The sequence below is a fragment of the Alosa sapidissima genome, chromosome 9, assembly GCF_018492685.1.
Source record: "Alosa sapidissima isolate fAloSap1 chromosome 9, fAloSap1.pri, whole genome shotgun sequence".
Classification (NCBI taxonomy): domain Eukaryota; kingdom Metazoa; phylum Chordata; class Actinopteri; order Clupeiformes; family Clupeidae; genus Alosa; species Alosa sapidissima.
In genome coordinates this window covers 5,675,631-5,696,853 of record NC_055965.1, presented here as the reverse complement: position 1 = coordinate 5,696,853, position 21,223 = coordinate 5,675,631, and the positions used below count along the sequence as shown (strand labels likewise).

General features: G+C 50.1%; 2 protein-coding genes across 10 annotated transcripts in view; both read right to left on the bottom strand.

Moving 5' to 3' along the window:
* Window positions 1–48: 48 nt before the first annotated feature.
* slx4 (SLX4 structure-specific endonuclease subunit homolog (S. cerevisiae)) lies at window positions 49–12,920 on the bottom strand. The gene is given in 15 exon segments (XM_042104822.1): window positions 49–841; window positions 1,172–1,471; window positions 1,906–1,999; window positions 2,386–5,453; window positions 5,865–6,034; window positions 6,806–6,952; window positions 7,205–7,287; window positions 7,533–7,746; window positions 8,538–8,720; window positions 8,722–8,888; window positions 9,907–10,148; window positions 10,423–10,650; window positions 11,381–11,558; window positions 11,820–12,409; window positions 12,547–12,920. Coding segments are annotated over 14 exon segments (5,964 nt in total). The 5' UTR covers window positions 12,289–12,409; window positions 12,547–12,920; the 3' UTR covers window positions 49–420.
* Window positions 12,921–13,521: 601 nt separating this feature from the next.
* The window catches only part of crebbpa (CREB binding protein a), a 57,250-nt gene continuing 49,548 nt past the window's right edge, over window positions 13,522–21,223 (bottom strand). For 8 of the 9 annotated variants that reach the window (XM_042103002.1, XM_042103003.1, XM_042103007.1 and 5 more), the window contains 10 exons: window positions 21,072–21,149; window positions 20,891–20,958; window positions 20,608–20,758; window positions 20,368–20,514; window positions 20,080–20,193; window positions 19,747–19,912; window positions 19,007–19,174; window positions 18,328–18,489; window positions 17,727–18,008; window positions 13,522–17,191 (listed from right to left, as the gene is read on the bottom strand). In XM_042103002.1, the coding sequence (XP_041958936.1) occupies window positions 14,861–17,191; window positions 17,727–18,008; window positions 18,328–18,489; window positions 19,007–19,174; window positions 19,747–19,912; window positions 20,080–20,193; window positions 20,368–20,514; window positions 20,608–20,758; window positions 20,891–20,958; window positions 21,072–21,149 (3,667 nt within the window). In that variant the 3' untranslated portion in view covers window positions 13,522–14,860. The remainder of the gene's footprint in view (window positions 17,192–17,726; window positions 18,009–18,327; window positions 18,490–19,006; window positions 19,175–19,746; window positions 19,913–20,079; window positions 20,194–20,367; window positions 20,515–20,607; window positions 20,759–20,890; window positions 20,959–21,071; window positions 21,150–21,223) is intronic. The other variant, XM_042103006.1, reaches the window with a different exon arrangement.

Sequence of the window (21,223 nt, the reverse complement as noted above, 5' to 3'; positions counted from 1 at the left end):
CTGCAGTGGTCATTATAGAATGGACAAACGGTTATAAAACAAGGCTTCTTTTAATTCCATAATGACCATATTCATATTAACAATTCTTAAATTAACCTTTAACATATCTGAAATTTCATAAAACAAGATGAAATACATAACAAAGACCACTAGCGCACAAAGTCTTCAACAGCTCTGAATTCTCTTGAGATGCCTCCCAAACAAACAACCACAAAAATCCCACCTCGAGTCACAGTTAGTTCTCGAAAAAGATCATCAGATCTGACAGCAGCCTCCAACATGTCAGAGAGAGTACATTAAACAGCGCGATACAGTAGTCATGATGGCACTGCGCAGTTACGCACTCTCCAAGCCAACCTGATGAGACAGCACCCTGGCTGTTCCTCTGTCCATCTCTCGCCTCCTCATCGCACGTGCAGCTCAGTCTGGGGCTCTGGCCCCTCCACCCCTCTTCCTCCCCCCTCTCCCCCTCGCACCTCCTTCAGCCGCCGCTCTGGTGCCCTTGGCCCCTGCCGTCGCCGGCTTCTTCCTCCTCCTGCGGGAGGGGGCCTTCTGGCCCGGCTTGGCCGTGGTGAAGGTGATGCACTGGGCGTCCAGGAAGTCCAGCAGCTTGGCGGCGCCCAGGCGGATGCCCGCGGCCTTGAGGCGCTCCTGCAGCTGCGACAGCACCAGCGGCCGGTACTGTAGCACCTGGCTGTGCAGCTCTGGGTCGGACAAGATGAAGCGCCGCACGGCCTTGAGCTTGTTGGTGTGCCGCGACACCGCCTGCGAGGCCGTCACCGGGCCCTCGCTGTCCGAGGAGGAGTCGCCGTCGTCGCTCACAAGGAGCTCAGGGTTGGACCTGAGGGCAGGGAGGGAGGAAGAGGAACGCGTTAACAAGGTGGAGTTATTGACCACTTTGGACCAGCTGGTTGACCTCAGAGAGATGAATTAAATGACTCAAACTGTAGATGCAAGCTGGGACACTGAAAGTACTCGTTAAATGTTACATGCATGTACAAGTCTGTATGTATGTCTCTATGGTACACACACACTCTGAACCTACTGTGTACACTCACATCAGCAATAGCCCACAGATGTGGAAAAACAAACATGCTTACACAGCCATGTTTCAGAACATGTACCCTCACGTCTCAACATACACACAAACACAGCAGCACTGTTTGCTGACCTCTCAGAGTCCTGACTCGCGTCTGTGGAGGAAGCGTTGGAGCTCTGCGAGAGGGACAAGGGCTCCTGGGCATCCAGGCTGAGCTGCATTTTCCTGGGGGAGACAGCAGGGGGCGCCCTGGGCTCCTTGAAGTTGAGTGACTGGGCACAGGAGCGGGCAGGAGGGGGGACAGGCCGAGGCCTGTAGCCGTGTACCGGCGCCTCGTCATCGGACTCGGAGCTCTCCAGCTGGTGGGTGTACTGGAAGATCTCCTTCAGCTTCTGCACCATCTGCCGCTTGGGGAGGGGACGCACTCCAAACCTGAGGACGGCAGTGGACGAGACGGCCACCACAACATTATGCAAAGTTGCAAGCATGCTGGCATGTATCCACTTACATCATTTATCAGAATTTGTCATTTATAATTACTGAGTTCACTCTGTATCACAGATGCTCACCAGAAAATATCATGTGTGGTACATGTACATTAATGTGTATCAGTAATATGTGAGTCATAACAACTAAATAGTTCATCATTGATCAACTGATGAACTCATCATAGCCAATTTAAAAATAACTGCTATCGCTTTGACCATCTGTATTTCATATGCCTTCAATTTATGCCAGTGAAAGACTGTATGGCATTACATAAAGGTGTTGTTAAAGAGAACTGTGATGGTCTTTGTGTGCTGGGTTTCTAGGGAAACTAAATCTGATTTGAGGCATGTCCGTATGCTGAGTGTGTTGGGCAGTACCTGTTGAGTTTGTTCTTTAGGTCTGGCGTGTCCAAGTCTGAGTAATGGGGCATTGGGGTGATGGGCACCAGTGGGCCTGCCTTCTTAGAGGCCACTGGAGAGGGAAGAACAGTCATGAGAACCAGCCAAATTACCACCAAACCTCCACACACAAATAGTTAGGAAAAAATAAATGTATCTTGACATCTACTGACAATAGTTCAGAACCAGTTGCAAGTCAAATTTAGCTGCTTCCTAAGTAGATTTTAGGGTCAAAACTAGGGACACCCACAGCAGTAAGAGTGCAAGAGAGCTACCTTATCGGTGCTACAGATGAGAGTTTGCATCAAGTACTGCTATAAAGTGCCTTGAGATATAGTGGGGAAAATGTAGCGGTCGTGCCACCTTAAACTCAAAATGGGAATTTTGATGATACTAGTTGTTATTTGTTACAGTTACAGATATTAAGTATATGACAAACTAACAAAATGGGCAAAGTACCTGGAGTCCTGAGCTGAGCCACCCTCTTAGCCGGGGCAACGGCGTCCAGCCTCTGAGAGAGAGGAAGAGCAGCACCTGCTCCCTCCTCCTCCTCCTCCCAGCTGTCCCACAGCTTAGGGTCCAGGACACTGGTGCCAGGCCGGGGCTCTGGTGAAGGGGCAGGGGGTGTCCGGTCCGTGGTGACCGGCGCCTGTGCCCCGAGCGGAGTGGTGGAGCTGAGGCCGGCGTCCCCACTGCTCTCCAAGCGCAGGCTGAAACGTGGTTTGTGGAGATCGGCCCTGCAGTCCCCAAAACCCCAAGAGTCGTCTAAGGCCATCGGGGGCTCGTCGAAGGCCGCTGCTTGGTCATCACAAGCAATGGGTTGTTCCTCGAAGGCCATTGGAGGGTCATCATAAGCCATCGGGGGCTCATCAAACGGCATGGCTGGCTCGTCGTAGTTGCTGAAGCTCTGTTGAGGTGGTAACCCATCTTCGTCCTCATCCTCCTCCTCCGTCCCTGTCTCTTTGCTCTCCGTCTCCCTGTTGTCTTTGACCCCGTTCATATCAACCTCTTCTGCACCAGATGTACGGTGTTCAGATCCTCCTTTACTTCTTGCAGAGCTGCCTGGGTTACTGCCTTCCGTGGAATCCTTCTGCCGACTCCTGGACTTGCTAGCGCGTGCCTCCTCTCGATCCCTGGAGGGGCTGACATCTTGGAGATGGGAAAAGCCCAGGTAGCCTCTCCTCTCTGGACTGCCATCCGATGGCGCACTGCCTCTGAGAGCGGTCCCGCTCTCCTGGACGTGCTGGCTCTTCCCCACGTTGCTCAAGAACGGCGAGACGGAGAGGAGATGGGAGCACACGAGGGACTCGGAGTCGGAGTGCAGAGGGGTGCTGCTGACGGGCTGGCCGAACCTCTTCTTGGAGGACGGTTTGTCCACGGACGCTCCTCTGTGTGATTCGCAAGGGGTGAGGTCAGCAGCCGAGCTGAACCGCCTAGGGAGGGACTTTGGAAGTAGGAAGACTGGAGAGTCATCTCCAGTGAGGTTTGGTCTGCTTCCCTCGAGCTTAGCTTGGGCTTGGTGTGAGGTAGGTGTTTGATCAGAGACTGAGACTTCTTCTGACTCCTCCTTACAGGAGATATTATTGAGAGATGGAGCTTTAGAATGGCCAGGAACTGATGAAGAGGAGGACGCTGATGATGCCTGTGATGATGAAGATCCAGGGAAGAGACGAGTGCGACGCATACTGCTTTCCGTCTGGGTGGAGCTGCTCCGTGTCCGGTTGGAGATGTGTGGGGTGGACGGGACCAGCCAGGACACCTCGGCCGAGCCATCCAGCAGGCTCTGGACTCCTGGAGAATCTGCAGCGCAGGGAGACTCAGGGCCTGAGGGGGTTGGATGGGCCTTAGGAGGGGGGTCTGAGGCTGCAGACTGAGAATCACATGGATCTTTCAAAGGTTGTGCCGTTTTGCTGGCGGAGAGGGAGTCTTTGGCTTTTGCTACATCCTTTATGCAGGTATAGAGTGGGGAATCTTCTAGAAGAACAAGGGGTGACTGGGTGCACACGGGCTGAGGTGGAGAGGGAGACAAACACGTTGGGGAGTCATCACCCGAGTCCGACAGCACTATGAGCTCGACCTCTTTAGAGCACTGGTCAGTAGAACTGCCCTGACCCTGACTGCTGGAGGGCAGTGCCTCAACTCGACGGCCTTGCTTCTCTCTCAACTCAGGGGACATTCCAAGTCTTTGACTTGCATGTGCATCTTTCCACTCTCGAGACACTGTAGCCTTTTGGCTTCCTTGTGAAAATGTCAACTCAGGGGACATACTAAGCCTTTGACTCGCATGTGTAACCATCAACTGTGGAGACACTGTAGTCTTTTGACTTCCTTGTGTAATGGTCAACTCTGGGGACATTCTAAGCCTTTGACTCGCATGTGTAACTGTCAACTCTGGAGACATTGTTGCTCTTTGACTTCCTCGTGTAACTGTCATCTTTGAGGACAATCTAAGCCTTTGACTTGCATGTGTAATGGACAGCTCTGGAGAAACTGTAGCTTTTTGACTTCCTCGTGTAACGGTCATCTCCGAGGACATTCTAAGCCTTTGACTACCCCGTACAATGGTCAGCTCTGGGGAGAGGCCTGGCACAGGAAATGAGGGCTCACAGGTAGGTACAGGTGGACTGATGGAGAGGTCAATGATCTGCACAGGGTCAGGCTTTGACCTGGACTGGTGCTGGGTGGCTGGGGCAGAAGATGGTTCAGCATATTCCCCCCACGACTGGGAGAAGAGGTGGTCATAGCTGTTGTTCAAGTTAGCATCTGTATGTGGCACAGGTTCCGGGTGCGGTTCGGCATCTTGATCGTCTGCATGTGGTTCGCCATTTTGATCGTCTGGATGTGGTTCGCCATCTTGATCGTCCTTCTCACTTGTACACTCATCGTGGGTTTCCATAGCATCACCAGAGCCATCCTTGTGATGAGAACTGGGCCCTTCTGTGTGAGGAGACTCGTTGAGATGGCCGCCTGGTCCAGCGGGGGTCTCTCCTTGTACTGATTCACCAACTCTGCTTTCAACTGGCTCCCTCACTTCCCCTGATCCATGATCACTTGTTTTCTCTTCCTCCATTTCAAAGAACATTCTGACATCCTCCTCAGCTGCCTCCACTTCCTCCTCCTCCTCCTCCTCCTCCTCCAGGCTCTCAGTCTCGTGTGTCAGGGCTGACTCTCCCCATCTCCTCTGCGTAGCCACAAACTCGTAGATCTCCTCCAGCTCCTCCTCGTCCACATGCTCCTCACGTCTGTTCTCCTCTCCCTCGCTCGCCTGCTCCTCCACCCTGACGCTCATCTCTCCGTCGGCCAGTCCGTCTCCCTGTCCTCCTCCCTCCTCCTCCCCCTCATCCTGCGAGCTCCACATGGAGCGAAGGAGCTCCAGGAAGTGCAGCTGGGCCTGGGTGTTGTCCTGCTCTTCCTGCCCCTCCGGGGGCTCTGGAGCTGGGGCATCTCCCCAGGCCTGGCCCCCCTCCTCCTGCTCCAGCTTCCGGAGGTACAGCTGGCACTCCTGCGACAGTTCCGGCAGGTCGAACCTGAGACAAGACGCAACACGTGCATGTTCAGCAAAAAGCAGAGAAACGTGTTTCCTACTTCTAATTGTACCCTTTATCCCTGGATTAAACAAAAACTAAATGCTGCCATTGTAATTTCACACGAAAAGGTCAGTGAACCTACCAGACAACTACGACTGACGCAAGGGCTATGCATTTCTTCAATACATAACTAAGCATGTCTATAATGACCAAAAAGCCAAAGACAGGTGTGACGGACTCACTGACACTAGAGGTACCAACTTTCACCAAGTTAGTCAGTAGTGATACCAAAACTTAAGCACTTACTGTTAACTACTTCTACAACACAATTGTTATGAGCATAAGCGTGTCTGTAGTTATCGAGAGAAAAAAAAAAAAAAAAAAAAAAGACAGGTGTGATGTGTGACGGACCTGGCTGCCAGCTCCTGGACGTGTGGTGCCAGGCTGGGCGTGAGCGGGCACTGAGCGCTGTAGAGGAACTGGAGCATGGTGAGCACGGCCCCGGCGGGCACCTCCCCCAGCAGGACTCTCTGGGCAGCTGGCACCCCCTCCTCCTGCACACCAAAGCCACTGGCGTGCACCTGCCAACACAAACGCAAGACTTTTCAACACATCCATCATCAGAATGGGAGTAACATACCCAAGCCACATGACACACTGGGCATGAAATTAGTGGACCTTTAGACCATCTCAGGTCCAAGAATGCAATGGTATTTACTGTACTGTAACTAACTGTAATTCACTGTACTGTACTGTGTCACACGTTGCATCTGTTTCCTTTTACTTTTATCTCAGTACACAGTACATTTTATCTACCACAATACTTCAGTGTAAAAAAAAAACCTTGGTTGAAAAAAAATTACTCTAAACAAAATTGTAACAACGGCTTCTGTCCATATCATACTGTCCAATCATTTTTAGTTTACTTTATTATAGTTTTCTTTGGGAGTGATAACACACAATAACACAGTCCACGGTCTTGAGTCTGTAGGTTGTGTCTGGAGACTCAAAATTGTAATACAGGGGCTCAATTCCAACAAACCCTGCCAAATAGAGGCTGCATTTCCCTCCAAAAGCCACACCCATCAACAAGAACAGAAAATCGCCTCAACACGTCTGCTTAAATCAGCAGTGTCAAGTTAAGCATCATTTTCACATAGCATTGAATTATTGTAGCTATTTTGAACTCGAATAACTGTCAATCTGTTTCCACACATAAACAATTTCCCCAAACATGCACTGTAACAGATAGTCCTGACAACATCTGACCAGTAATTTACTCAAACATGTATTGTACGGTCCTGCAAGTGGTCTCCATGAAAACTGCCTTCACTGCATGCAGCTGCACTTACCTGTTCGACCAGCAGAGGGCAGCGTGCATAGAGCATGAAGGAGTGGGCGAAGAGGACCTCACCGCTGTCCACCTGCAGCTGTACATCACTCAGTTGTGGGTTATTCACCATGGAGCTCAGGTCTGAGGCCAGCCTGCTTAGAGATGACTACACACACACACACACACACACACACACACACACACACACACACACACAGATAAAGACACAAACGCAAAGACAAACACATATGAATACACACATTCACAATAGCACACAAACACACATCTTACAACCTTCAGTTCAGTACTGAGCCAATGATCACAGACAGTCGCTCAACTAACCTAACCTAGGCTCATGGTGCATGGCTAACACAAAGAGAAAAAGGCGAAGCATTACATAGTGAGATACAGTACACACCGAGGTGTTGGCCTCCACGTGGGTTTCAGAAACTGGGTTGGTGAGGCCACTCAGCTGCTGTGGAGCAGCGTCAGAAGATCGGCCTGTGGGACCACACAAGAAAGATCCGCAATCAAACAAACCTCCATATGCGGTTATATGTGGTCTTCAAATGCAAAGAACCAATCACGGTGCACCGTCACGACCATACAAGGATAATGCCTATTTTACTTTGACAGGTGCAACCCATGAATGTATGATCTCTGGCAAGTGTTTTGCTCATACGAGTCCAACCAAAGTGTGTAGGGAGTTAGAACCTCCAGACCCAGAGCTGCTCTGGGTGACTCACCCTGATCTAGAGCAGCAGCGAGGTTCAGGCCCTTCTCCCCCAGCGCCAACAGGTCCTGCAGCGCCTGGCTGGGCAGCACGGGGGACGGGCTGGGGGAGTTGGGTGAAGGGGAACGGGCCTGGGCCTGGGCAGTGGGGGCGGCAGCGGAGGGCTGAGAGGGGGGCGCTGGCGGGACCTTCACTGGGGGCGTCATGGTGGATGATGATTGGTCTCTCTGGAGTGGAAGACACGAAAGAGGAAAAGACTCAATGAATGTACTGTGTGTGAACGAGAGTGTTTGAGTGAAGTGAACTCAATGATTTGGGCTTGCTTGAGGATCCAAAGTACATTAGTGCATACATACATTAGTGCATGCGTGCTTGTGTGTATGTTTTATAGTATGTTTTAGTCTCTTTATTTCTCCCTCACATGGACATGTATATGGCTAGATATGGATAGGGCTTATAACCAGGGTTGTGCACAATTCAAATTGCAATTCTGCTTCCTGTTTGCTACCTCAATTAAAATGCAAGTGAAATTCAAGAATTGAATTGGAATTTAAGAGCCAGTTTCAATTCAATTCTGTAATTTTGCACAAGCCTGCTTATAACATGTTCTCATCAACTCTTGAGTGTATTACAGATGTAGTACACAAAGCACCTACATCTGAATCTACATCTTTCATGGATCATCAATTTGCATCATATGCAGTGCAGGTCTCCTTTTTTTATTCTACATCACAATCATGTGAACTGTTGCACTCCAGTCAGACACTGTTTAGGCTATAAGTTACTGTTTGTTGGAATGGTAAATGGACTCCATTTATATAGAGTTTACCCATTCAGGCACACATAAATGGCAAACTCTGTTACTTTACTGCTTTTATTTATATTCTATATATATATTCTTTATATTTATATATAGTCTATTGTCACCCACAAGTATGAAAGCTGCGAACTTCAGGTCACTTCAGGTCACTGCAAGTTTATTATCTGTGTGTCTAGCTGCACGCGTGCTTCCCCTCACCTGTGGGCTGGCGTAGGGCTGGATGAAGGCACTCAGTTCGGCCGTGTAGAACTCTGCGGTGGCGTGGCCGGAGCCGGCCGGCAGGGCACTCTTGTGCCACAGCGGGGCAGAGGAGCAGGGGTCAGGGCTCTCCCCCTCCGCGTGTCCCCTGCGGTAGCGTTGCGGGGGGCGGCAGCAGGGAGCTGGGGGGCAGCGTGGGGGTGGGCGGAGGGGAGGGGGTGCGGGAGCGCAGCAGCATGAGGGAGACGCGCTCCTGCAGGCGCCGCAGGGCCTCCTCGGGGTCCTGCCTGAGGAGCAGCGGAGGAGGACCAGCGGGAGCTCCCTTCCTGCGTCTCCTCCCTTTGCCTGCAGCTGGAGAAGAGAGACGAGAAATTAACGGAAATCTTAGTCACTTTTAAACGTGATGCTAGCAGGCGAGATGCTAATGGTCTAATCCGATTCAATGATCTATGCTAGGCTGGAGCTAAAAGTGGTATAGCCAGGGGGCGCTGTGGCACAACAGGCTACAGCGCTCATATCATATACGGGTCCAAGTGCCCACGGGGACCCAGGTTCGAATCCGACCTGCGGTCATATCCCGGTCCCACTCCATCTCTCTCTCCCACTTACTTCCTGTCCTAGGCCAAAAGCCCAAAAAATATACTTAAAAAAAAAAAGTGGTATCGCCAGACTCAAAGAACGGCTGGATGAACTGGATAAAGGTGAAAATCAATTGTTTAACTCAAGTGGAGGTGGAAAATAAGTGTAATTCCCCAAATGGTGGAATATCCCTTTAAGAGACATCCTTTACAGACGGGAATTGCAGAGTTAAGAGACATCCTTTACATACAAATGCTAGCATAGGTTTATAGCGCATGCTGAGAGATACTGATAACACTGAACTATGGGGCAATAAAAAAACAATACTTCAGTACTCCTCACCTACAAAGCCCACATTACCCTTTGCCCCTCCGCAACTCTCTGACCTCCTCGTCCGCCACACTCCCACCTGTCACCTCAGGTCTGTGGATGCAAAGCTCACCCCACACCCTTCCCTCCGGCACACCCTTCCCAACTACATCAGACAATCAAACATCCTTCAAAAAAAGAAAACCCTAACATCCTCCATCAAACAGGACTGCAAAACCCACCCACCTTTTCTTGTTAATTGATTCCCCAAGTTCATCATTTTCCATTTACCTCTCTAGTCATATAGCTGCTTCTGTTATTCTCTATGTATGTATTTTCTCGTGTCTTTTCTTCTACATGTATGTAAGTAGCTGTGAGTGATGTAAAGCGTCTTTGACTGTCTTGAAAAATGTGGATGTTTGCTAACAATTGTCCACAATAGTCCACATCCACATGGTAAAAAGAGCTGCTGCGTAGTCACCTGCTCCTGGCTTCCACTGCAATGTTGCGCCAACAGACATCTGAGGTTCAGCTCCTTTGACCTCCATGACCTCAAGGGCCTTTGCCCTTTCCATCTCCACTTCCTGATCCAACAGAGAGCGGGAGAGGGCCAGGGCCACCATAGTGTCCTCGTCCACAGGCTGGGTCGCCTTCTTGGGCCTCTTCCTGGCAGGCTGGGTGGGATCTGAGGGGAGTCTCCTCTTCGGACCTCCAGCTTGGACACTAGGGTGTTAAGAAAACCTGTAGTGACTAATTCAGCAGTGTTGTTCTCAAAATTGTGTATACATGTAGTATTTGTAGTATTTGGTACATTGTGATGTCCACAGAATGCCAACAATTGGTATCATTGCTGATGATGGGTCTGGCCTTTGGCCTTTTCTCTTCACAAATTAAACCATGCTGCATCAGTGCTTTTGAATACTTTTACATAGAGGGCTGACACAATCATTTTACATATAGGGCTGTCTCAATCATTTTACATAGAGGGCTGACTCACGATTGGCCGGCTGTGCTGTCACTCACAGCCTCACTGGCCTGTCTCTGCACAGCTTGCAAAAGGACCGCTGGAGGCACGCCCATTTCGGCTGAGCAGCGCTTCAGATGGGTGGAGCGACTCTTGAGCGACTTGAAGCCCTTCCCACAGATGGGGCACTCCGGGACCACAGGCCGAGGGGCCGCTGGAGCAGGAGCCGGAGCCGCTTGGCTCTCACTCTGATCTAGACACCTGGTCGCAGAAGGCAAAGATCTACAGTTACGTCCTGCAAAGTCAAACTCAGTCACAATTAAAACATAGCCATCACCAGCCACAAGTAAAGCCTTTGTTTATATACTGCTCAAGCATTGTGACTGGAGTTGGTACAGGATATCCACACAGCTGTGCCACAGGTAATCTCAACTGTTAACAAACACCACAAACATAAGTGTCATACTACCAGGGTTCCCATTCCCTGACTTTCCATGTCTTGAATAGACTTTCCAAAATTCCATGATACTCTAGAAATTCCATGACCCGTGGTAACCCTGTACTACGTTTCTTATTTGTTTATTTTGCCTTTGTTTATTCATTTTCTTCAAAAAAACAAAACAAAACAAAGGTGTTGGGTGCCAGGCATTGGCAAGCAAGATACTCACAGATACACACTCTGTAGCTAGGCCAGACAGGATATTTGTGTACATTATTTTTTGTACACTCCGCTTTGCCTTCGGGTTAGATATTAATTTGTACATTACCCCTATGCCATTTGCTCCCTTTTAATGAAAGGAACGTTGATGTCCTACAACTAGCACTGACGAATATCACACGCAGAGTGATTACTAGTGATGCAGTGTCCGGGAGAGGTTATGCCAGTATGTCCCTCAGTGTATTTCTATGGATGGATGTGGCTGTAATAGACAAGTCTGTGAAAATGCCCATGGTAAATGATCTGCTGTATGGTAAAAATGTGGGTCCCTACCTGTTGATGTGTTGTGTGCGCAGCTGGGGGGTCATGGCTGACAAGTCTCTGAAGCACAGCTGGCAGAAGAACAATCCTCCCTGGTCAACATTCACCACCTTCCCCTGAGCCTGGCCCTCAAACTCCTTGTCGAGCTCCTTCTGAAGCCGGACGGCCAGCCTCTCATCCAGCGAAAGCTCTGAGGGCAACACACAGAGACAGACAGACAGACAGACACACACGTAAACAACTTAAATAAAGACCAGGCTCAGGTCTAAACCCTGCATTTGTACGGGATCTGTTGGGCTGAGACACAGCTTCTCAACCACTGAGGATCCTTAAAAGCAGCTCTAGATATTTTGCATATCATTACAGTTCCATTGAGTCTTTGCATTTTTATTGCTTGAAGACATCACCAATTTATTCCGTTTAGGAGAGAGCGACAGTGTGTCCTACCTACCTTTGTTTTGTACTGGGGGTGAGGGAGGTCGAATACTTGCTGGTTCTGCCACTGTTGATGGGAAGCTATCAGCATGCTGGAGCTTCTGCGGGTCCACTCGTTTAAACCGTTGCATCCGACTCAACACCACCTCTTTTACATCAACCTTACTTTTCTGGGTTGACGTCAACTGGGTCACCGATTGTCTCTCTGTTCCACTCTCAGTCTGTGCAACACTGACAGCTTGAAGCACTGCCCGAGGTTCAGATTCCACTTTCCCCAAAGGTTCTGACGAGGCATCTTTCTTTGGATGGTTGTTTGATTTTTTCCTTTGTTTTGAACACGATGGGGCAGTGCTACTGGACTGAGTTTCGCCATCTCGATCACCAGATTTCTTATCTTCGCCAGTCTCACCTGCTTTCTTCCGGACTTTTCTTTTTAGAAGTCGAGAACAAAGGTCCGAAAAGTCGAGGTCTGAGTCGTCCATCATTTTGTTACCTAGTAGTCAGCATAGTACTTTGTACAGCTAACATTAGGCCATTACGAATGTTGTAAACGAACGGCAAGGTCCTTTCCAGTAATCCCATCAAGACCCACGGCTTTACCTTTTCCTGTGCAAAACGGAGAAATAGTCATGCAAAACTGCCTGTCTTGGTAACCTGGGTATGCTAAGAGCCAAGTTATTCTAGCAAGTGAATGTAAGTTAAAGTTAACGTTATCAACATAGGACAGTCTGTTGTTGACGTACCATGGTAAGCACTAGGATAGCCTACTTTGCACGTAACGTTATTTTACACAACATAAGCAGCACTTGCTTTGGAATATTATGTAACTAAACAGTTTCCCCTATCTGACACGCGATATGCTGAGTGACATGACTGACATGAACAGTTATTTAGCAATAACTAGCTTAGCAGCTGTAACGTTAGCGTTAGCCTAACGTTGTTGTTGGATATTGTGCTATCAGCCTAGCATCTAGCTAGCATAGATGAAAATAAAATGGCATATTTTAGATATATAATTTCGCAATAATTAACAAAGTATTGTTTGCTTTGACTCCAAGCCTAAACATGGTCACCATGTTATCAAGGGCGCTGAAATATCGATACATCAGACTTAGAAGCTAACTGATGAATTTCAAAACACTCACTCAGAACCGCTCCTCTGCGTTACTTCCTGTGACGTAAAGGTGTCGGTCTGGTTGCGAAAGCATCATGTGACAGCGGGCTGCCCAGAACCATAACGTTGAATGCAAAATTCGTCTACATTTTAGGTTTTGATTTTCGGATCACAAATTGTTTTCAAATAAGAAATATGTTGAACAGTGAACCGTTATTGAAAATATATCTGCTATGTTGACCATTTCTGTATACGCATTTCTTTTTGTGGAATAGTATACTATTCCTATATTAGCTAACCATTTTAAGTACCTTATGGTGAAATGGAGGAGTATTTCAACTGGTGCAGACAAGTCAAATGATTATGCCGTAGGCATTTTCCATTTTTGAACGTCCATTAGAGTTCTCAGTGGGCCAAAACTTGCCATTGAGGCTCTTTCAATAGATTTATAATTTTCTGAAATTTCACAACAGGAACAAGCTGCTGGTATAAGACCGAAGCTCATACACGCCCAACCACACACACATACGCACACCCAGTACAAAGACAAGTAACGATTTCATCATTTTACAGTCAAAATGAACCACATCAAATCACAAGTCCAGACCTTTTTTTCTGTTGCACACAGTTTATTTAACAATATGGTATATAAGTAAGAAATGAGTTTTTAACCAGTTTATACAGTGATTCCGTTCTCTCGTCCTTATATTTATAGTATTTTGCGTAATAACTTGCATGATTTACATTAAGAGGAAAAAGTAGAGCCCCCAGTTCAAGTTTTTTTTTCGTGTGAGAGGGATGAGGGGTCGATGGCAGAACTCTGTTCAACACAAAAACACTCGACCAGTGACTACCTCCTTACCATCCCACTCGGCTTAAGGACCCATCTTCCCCCAGCTTTCTTTTTTTATACTCATATATTCTGTATGACAAAAACTTTAAGGACAAAAATCTTATATGACAATGCAACAACTTTCTACACCTGCTGGACAGAAACCTCTGTAGATAGGGGCCCGACGCGAGATGCTCCTTCTTTACATCCTCCTCTTCTAGGTTGTTTCTGAACAAGGTTTTGACGGTGTACGGTTTTCTTTTTTTGTGTGTATCCATGTGAATGTGTGTGCAGGTACGTCTTTTCTGTGTGTATGTGTGTGTGCATACATGCTTGTGTGTATGCCCAGTTCCTATTGGTTACAAACAACGAGTTCTCCTCAAATGGACTTCACGAAGGGGAGTGGAAGAGCTCCCTCCCAGGAAAAAAAGAAAACGCATGTCTGTAAAAATAGTACAACACGAGAATACAATCGCCAGGTATGAGGAGAGCAAGAGAGAGCAGAGGAAAACCTGGCCCAAAATTCCCCCGACCAATTATTTTACAGTCTCTCAGCGACAATGACAACAAACTCAGAGAACAAAAAAAATCAGAAGTATTTCAAAAGGTACAAAATAAAAAGTATGAGTAAGATAATGACGTTTTTGTAATTTTTTTAAAAAAAGAAAAAAAAAAAAGGCATGAAACCATACCATTAAAAACAAAAAAAATGAAAAATAAAACAAAATTTAAAACAAAACATAACGACCAAGAATATGGTCAAAACCAAAATATATATTCTTTGTCATTTTTAAATTTTCATTTAAACAGCATTTTTTTTCAAATCCCTTGACATATAGCAAATATCATTCTTTTTGTTTTATAAGGAAACATATCAACATTTCCCAAGCACTGTTTTTTTTATTAATTTTTTCAACTTTTTTCCACTCCATACATTTCTCGAAACTTTTTACATGTCAGTACAAAAAGCTCGTCCAAGGAAACAAAAAAAATGTTCCCACCACCCCTTCTAGAAAAAAGATGAGGGGAGACTTGAGTGGGTGGGTTTGTGGGTCCATGAAAGGAAAAAAAAAAAAAACAATAATAATAATAATAATCTCCCAAAATAGCGCTACAAGCCCTCCACAAATTTCTCCAGCGTGTCTCCCGTGGTGTCTCCTACCATGCCCAAGTCACTGGTGAGAGCGCTACGATTGGGCGTGTTGAGCTGCGGCAGCATGGCGCTCTGCTCCGCAGCCCCAAGGTGTCCTTGATCTAGTGCGCCTGGCATGGGCGGTGCCAGGCCCGGGTGGGGCGAGCCCGAGTGGGGGCCGGAGTGCTGGGGCGAGGGCTGCGGCTGGATCTGCGCTGGCGACGGGCTGGAATGTGGCGGCTGCTGCTGGGAGGGCGGACGCGGGGACTGCACGGGCGCCGGGGAGCGCACCTGGTTGCCCAGCGCGTTTGCCAGCGGCTGCCCGGCCAGCAGGTGGGCGGCCGCCTGTGGGCTCATGGGGCTGGGCTGCGCCGGGGAGCCCATCTGGGGCTTCAGGACCGCTGCTGCTGCCGCCGCCGCCTGCTGCTGCTGTTGCTGCTGGAGGAGCCGCTGGTGCAGGAGGTTCTGTGGGGAGTCCATGCCCAGGCCGGGCTGCCCCATCTGGGTCATGGATGGCAGCTGACCCATGGGCCCCGCCGCTCCTGCCTGCATGGCCAACTGCTGCTGCTGCTGTTGCTGCTGCTGCATGCGGAGCTGAGAGTAGGTAGCTGGTGTGCCCTGGGCCTGGGGGAACTGTCCGTGGGCCTGGGGCATCACGCCCTGTTGCTGCTGCTGTTGTTGTTGTTGCTGCTGCTGCTGCTGTTGTTGCTGCTGCTGCCGTAAGAGCTGCCGCCGGTACATCTCCTGGAGCTGGGGGTTAGGGGCGTGGGCCGGGTTCATCAGCTGACCCTGGGGACCCAGTGCAGGCATGCCCTGGGCCTGCGGCTGGCCAGGCTGCTGGGGTGCCATGACGGGCCTCTGCACCGCCACTCCGCCCTGCATCGCCGCTTGCATGGCCTGCATGGCTGGCTGTGCCCCGTGCATGCCCTGCTGCTGCTGTTGTTGCTGCTGCTGCTGGCTGGCATTGTACTTGAGCGTGCGCTGCTTGATGAAGGCGGCCATGAGCTGTGGGTTGGACTTGAGGATGTTCAGCACCTGCTGCTGCTGCTGGGGCGAGCTGGGTGACTTGAGCGTGCGCAGCAGGTCCTGCAGGGCGTTGGGCGCGATGGCGCCCTGCCGCTGCGGCGGAACCTGTGGCCGCTGGCCCATCATGCGCTGCTGCGGTGGCATCATGGGCCTCTGCATGGGCATGCCCGGCTGGGGCTGCTGTTGCGGCAAACTGCCCTGCTGCTGCTGCTGCTGCTGGGCAGCGGCGGCCGCCGCCTGCATGGCCGCCTGAGGACCCCCCGGCCCCCACTGGCCTGGCTGCATGGGCTGCATGACCTGAGGCCCCCGCGGGCCCACGATCTGCATGGGGGACTGCATGGGCCCTGGCATGCGCGGCGGTTGCTGCTGCTGGGGCGGCGGCGGCCGCTGGTGGTTGAGCGGCAGGCCGTTGATGTTGACGCGGAAGCCCGGGTTCTGCTGCTGCGCCTGAGCCACCATCTCGATGTGGCGCGCCATCTCCACGGCGGCCGCCGGCGGCTGCTGCTGAGGCTGGGGCTGCTGTTGGAGCTGCTGGGGCGTCGCCTGCTGTTGCTGGGCGACCTGGGCCACGGGGGACTGCTGCTGGTGCAGCGGCGAGGCCGCGGGCCCCAGCTTGCCCTGCGACGAGGGCGCCTGCGTGGGGCCGTTGGCCCGCTGGGCGCCCGGGTAGGCGGGCGACATCACGCCGGCCGCGTTGGGCGTGCCGCCAGGCTGGCTGGGCATCTGCTGCTGCTGCGGGGTCTGCGGCGTCTGTGGCTGCGGCGGCGTGTGCATGCCAGCGGCAGCGGCGGGGACGGCCGAGGTGGGCGGCGAGGGCAGCGGCTGCGTCATGCGGCCCTGCATGGTGGCCATGCGCCGGCGCATCATCTGCGCCTGCTGGAGCCGGTGCTGCAGCTGCTGCTGCCGCAGCTTGTGCTTGATGTTCAGGCAGAAGGGCACGGGGCACTTGTTCTCCTGGCAGTGCTTGGCGTGGTAGCAGCACAGCGCGATGAGCTGCTTGCACACGGGGCAGCCGCCGTTGGTCTTGCGCTTGCAGCCCTTGGTGTGCTGCACCACGCGCTTCATCTTCTGGCACGAGGGCAGCGAGCAGTTGGCGTTGCGGCACTGGCAGGCGTGCACCAGCGACTGGATGCAGCGCTGGATGCTCAGGCGCCGGCTCTCCTGAGGGCTCTTGGAGGCCTCGCCGCCCTGGCCGTTGCTGTCGTCGTCCAGGCCCAGGCCCCACTTGACCATCTGGTGCTCGTGGCCCTTAGTGTTGTAGCAGTTGATGCAGAGGTCATAGTCCTGTGAGGAAGGGACAACAAACATAAAGCAAAGGAATCATTTAAGGCTTACAGATACAGAACTTCAGTTTTATTCAGCCCTGATGTTCAGTAGCTTTGCTAATCCTCCAATACTGCTGAGTGACAAGGGCCATTAAATCTTAGGTCCTCCATCTGCCAAGCAGCTGTGAGATGCACATGGCACGGGGACAATTAGCCGTGCATCGCTCTCCTCCAGTATTGTACAGAGTGCATTTTGCCCAGTCCCACTTGGCCTGCGTGTGTGTGCTCAACACGTAGTCCTGTGACATCTTCACACTTCATCCCAAACTATATTACAGACTAACGTTGATTGGATCAGAGGTGTGTGTTATGTGCATGTGCAAACTGATGTACTTCAGCACCTGCACTTCCATATGCCAACTAAATGACTTCCAAAGACTTTGTACCCTTTCTATTCATTCACAACTAATTACTGGACACAAATACACAAGTACAGATGCTATCCATCACATGTATAAAACAGCACCTGTGTGTGTGTGTGTGTCCCCTCTTACCTCGCACACTTTGCAGTGCCAGCGCGTCTCCACGTGGTGCTTGCACTCGTTGCAGGTGTAGACGAAGCGGTCCTGGCCCTGGTTGTGCAGCTCCACCAGCATGCACATGGTGCTCCACTTGCAGCGCCGCAGCGAGGAGAACTCCCAGTGCTTGTCGCGCGCCAGCGTCAGGAAGGCGTCGCGCCCGTCCATCAGGTCGCACGTCAGCATGGGGTCCGGGTCCATGATGGGCGGCAGCGTGTTCACCATGGGCCCCGAGTGCAGGTGGATCACAAAGAACACCTGGGAGGGGAGGAAGAGGAAGGTGGCTGATTAGCACATGATGCGAAGTGTGAGCAAGTCTCATTTCTTTAGTACTGGAATGGATATGAAATGGTTATCAACTATGGCATCATTAACAAATACGATCTGGTTGGCACCTGAGCACAACGCCATCCTACTGTACATCCAGTCAACACTGGCGACCATTACACAGTAGCAGAGGAGCGACTACAGAGCATTACCCATCCTCTCCAGTAAATGGTTCTAAAGTTCAACCATCATAAAATGACACGAAATGTAAATAACCAGCTGCAACAATGTTGACTCTGAGGAGCCTCACCTCCTTGTGCTTCTCCAAGGTGGCGTAAAGCTTCTGGGACAGGTCATTGGCTACATTCGGCATCCCAGGCTTCTTCTTATTGGCTCGGCTGATGCTGCTCTTGTTTTTATTGGTTTTCTTGTTGTTCTTCTTCTTGGCGTTTTTGCTGTCCCCAGGCGTGCCCTAAGAGAAGCGAGACAGAGGAAGAGGAAGAGAAAGAGAGAGAGAGAGAGAGAGAGAGAGAGAGAGAGAGAGAGAGAGAGAGAGAACAGAACTCTTTAAATATTGATGCCGACTAAATCACAAGCGTCGGATAAAGACTGCTGAACTGGCAGTTTGTCGCCACAATGGTACAGTTTTCCCCCCACAGCAGGTCAAGTTCAGCTTCCATTACAGAAAGCTTCTAAATGTCTACACTTCTCATGCCCGCTAAATCCAGCTCGACACACCGCACACGGTCAAGAACAAAGGGCCGGTTTCCCCCAAATGAATTAAGCCGAACCCTAGACTAAAAGAAAACTACAATGAAAATCTCAATTGAATTTCAGTCTTCAGGAAACAGAACCTATGGGAAACTAGCTGATTGATTTTAGCTTTATTGTTGTAATGTAATGAGCTAGCTAGGGGTGCACTCTTCCTATGCCCCAGGCCTTTCCACCTCTGGAGGCTGTGCTGTGCTGTGCTGTGCTGTAGGCCTCACCTCTGGGGTCTCGCAGGCGGCGGTGTTCTCCTCCTTCTTGCGCTCCTCCTCCTCCTGCTCCAGCTCCTTGATGCTCTCCTCCAGCACGTTGGGCCAGAAGTCGCCCTCGAAGTAGGACAGCTCGTTGGCGGTACTCAGACGGTCCTCCGTGGCCTGTTTGAAGATGTCCTGTGGACCAGCGGAAATGGTCTTGGGTTACGGGAAACTCCACGGCAAATAAAACAGACCATAATAATGGTGAATAGTAATAACAGTCCATCTGTTTCCAATGAGGTGTCTCTTAAATTAGAGGTTTAGGATGAAACCCTGAAGATCATGTTTACTAGTAAAGATATTGACACAGAGTTAAACATCTTAGCACTTGAGTCTGTGTACTAACAGCCTTAGGAATTTTCAAAGCCATGAACACTGATTTACGACACATATTTTCATGTCATTTAATCCCTTAAGATCCCTGAATCCCCCAAGACTGCAGTAGAGTCAGAGGCCAGACAAGATGATGTAGTGATGAGAGGCAACTGGGATTTGAGCCCAAGACCTTCAGGGGGTTACTCAGATCATGCTTAACCATTTGAGGTATGCAAGGCAGAGAACCAAAACTTCAGGTGCAGAAACAGGAACTCAAACCATTGAACCAGCAGATTTTACCCTTTGTATCAGTTCAGCTAACACTGATAAAATGTTCAGCTTAACTTAAACTATCCACCCCTGGCTAAAGATGACTATTGAGGCTGCCTTGCCTTGTAGTCGTGGAGGATGCGCTCGGCGAAGGCCTTGTCGAGCATCTTGCGGTACCACTCCTGCAGCCGCTTGGGCTTGGGGATCTTCTGGTCGGCAGGGTGGCAGTGGAAGATGTAGTCGTCGCCCTCGCTAGGGGGGCAGGCCCAGATATGTGCCCACACGTACCTGGGGGCAGCCAAGAGAAACCGCAATGTTAGGATTTAATCTTTAGAGAAATCTCAATGTTAGGATTTAATCTTTAGAGAAATCTCAATGTTAGGATTTAATCTTTTGAGGCTCGATTCAATGTCTGCTTTTGTTCAGACTGATTGGCACGGAGTTGAGGAGCTCACCCAAGTTTCTTGACGTATTCCAAATAGCCAATTAGGATTTCATGGTAGACTGCTGTTCGCAACAATCGAGGTCTGAAGAAATGAATACTGTCGAGGTATGATATGTATACCCGTCTGTAAAAAAAAGAAGGGGGGGGTGTTACATAACATAATTATTGTGATTTACAACATACTCAAAAAGAAAACCTGAATGGGCCAGTGAAAGAGTGTGTTTGTGTGTGTGTGTTTTTAGTTTTTTTCAATATATGGCCTTAACGTTCCTGGGTGGATGCTAAATGTGTGTCTTACCTGGTGTTGGGGAAGGCGCACTCTGAGCCGTACTCCTGCACGTGCATCCCGAAGAAGCAGACGTCCACCCCATCAATCTCCTCAAAGGCAAAAAGTGCTTTGGTTCGGTACGGGAAGGTCTCCGGCATCTCGCCTGTGTCCACAAACCTGGGCACGAGAGAGAACACACAAACCCAAATGAGCCGTATGCACTCAGCACATAACGGATGGCGAATGCTTTGGTTGTGGAGGAGGACCTACCTGGACTTCATGCCAGGTTTCACTTCCACTGTTTTATCAGAGCTGGCCACCACTCGCACAAACACCTCCCCGGCCTCGGGATGGCTCTGTCTCTTCAAGTACTTGTTAACTCGGTCCTCTATGTATGTGCCCAACCGTGTCGACTGCAATCCTACAAGAGATGAGCACATGCTTAGAACAAGAACACCTGAAATTTAATGTCGTATGATTCTCTATGAAAGACCTGCATTTAACGTGTCAAAATAAATAAACTGCCAAATAAACTGGTCATCGAGTAACTTACTTTTGGCAGAAAACTTGTTTTCCTTCCTTGTTTTCGCACTCTTCTTTAAGCAGTTATCACAGATGAATCTGGGGGACGGCATTAACACCTAGATTAGATTACAGGAGAGCTCCTCTGCAGACAGGATCTCTGTGTGAGATCTCAGACTGAAAGAGCAGCCTTCATGAGACTGACCACTCACCCAGATGGCCAGATGGCCTCGTAATGAAGAACACAGATCTGGTGCATCTTCCGCCCGCAGTCCTTACATTCAACAAACCTGTAGAAGGGGAGAGGAAGACCATTAACAAAAAACTCCTACAGCATGTCTAACTGCGCATGCTGCCTCCAGTA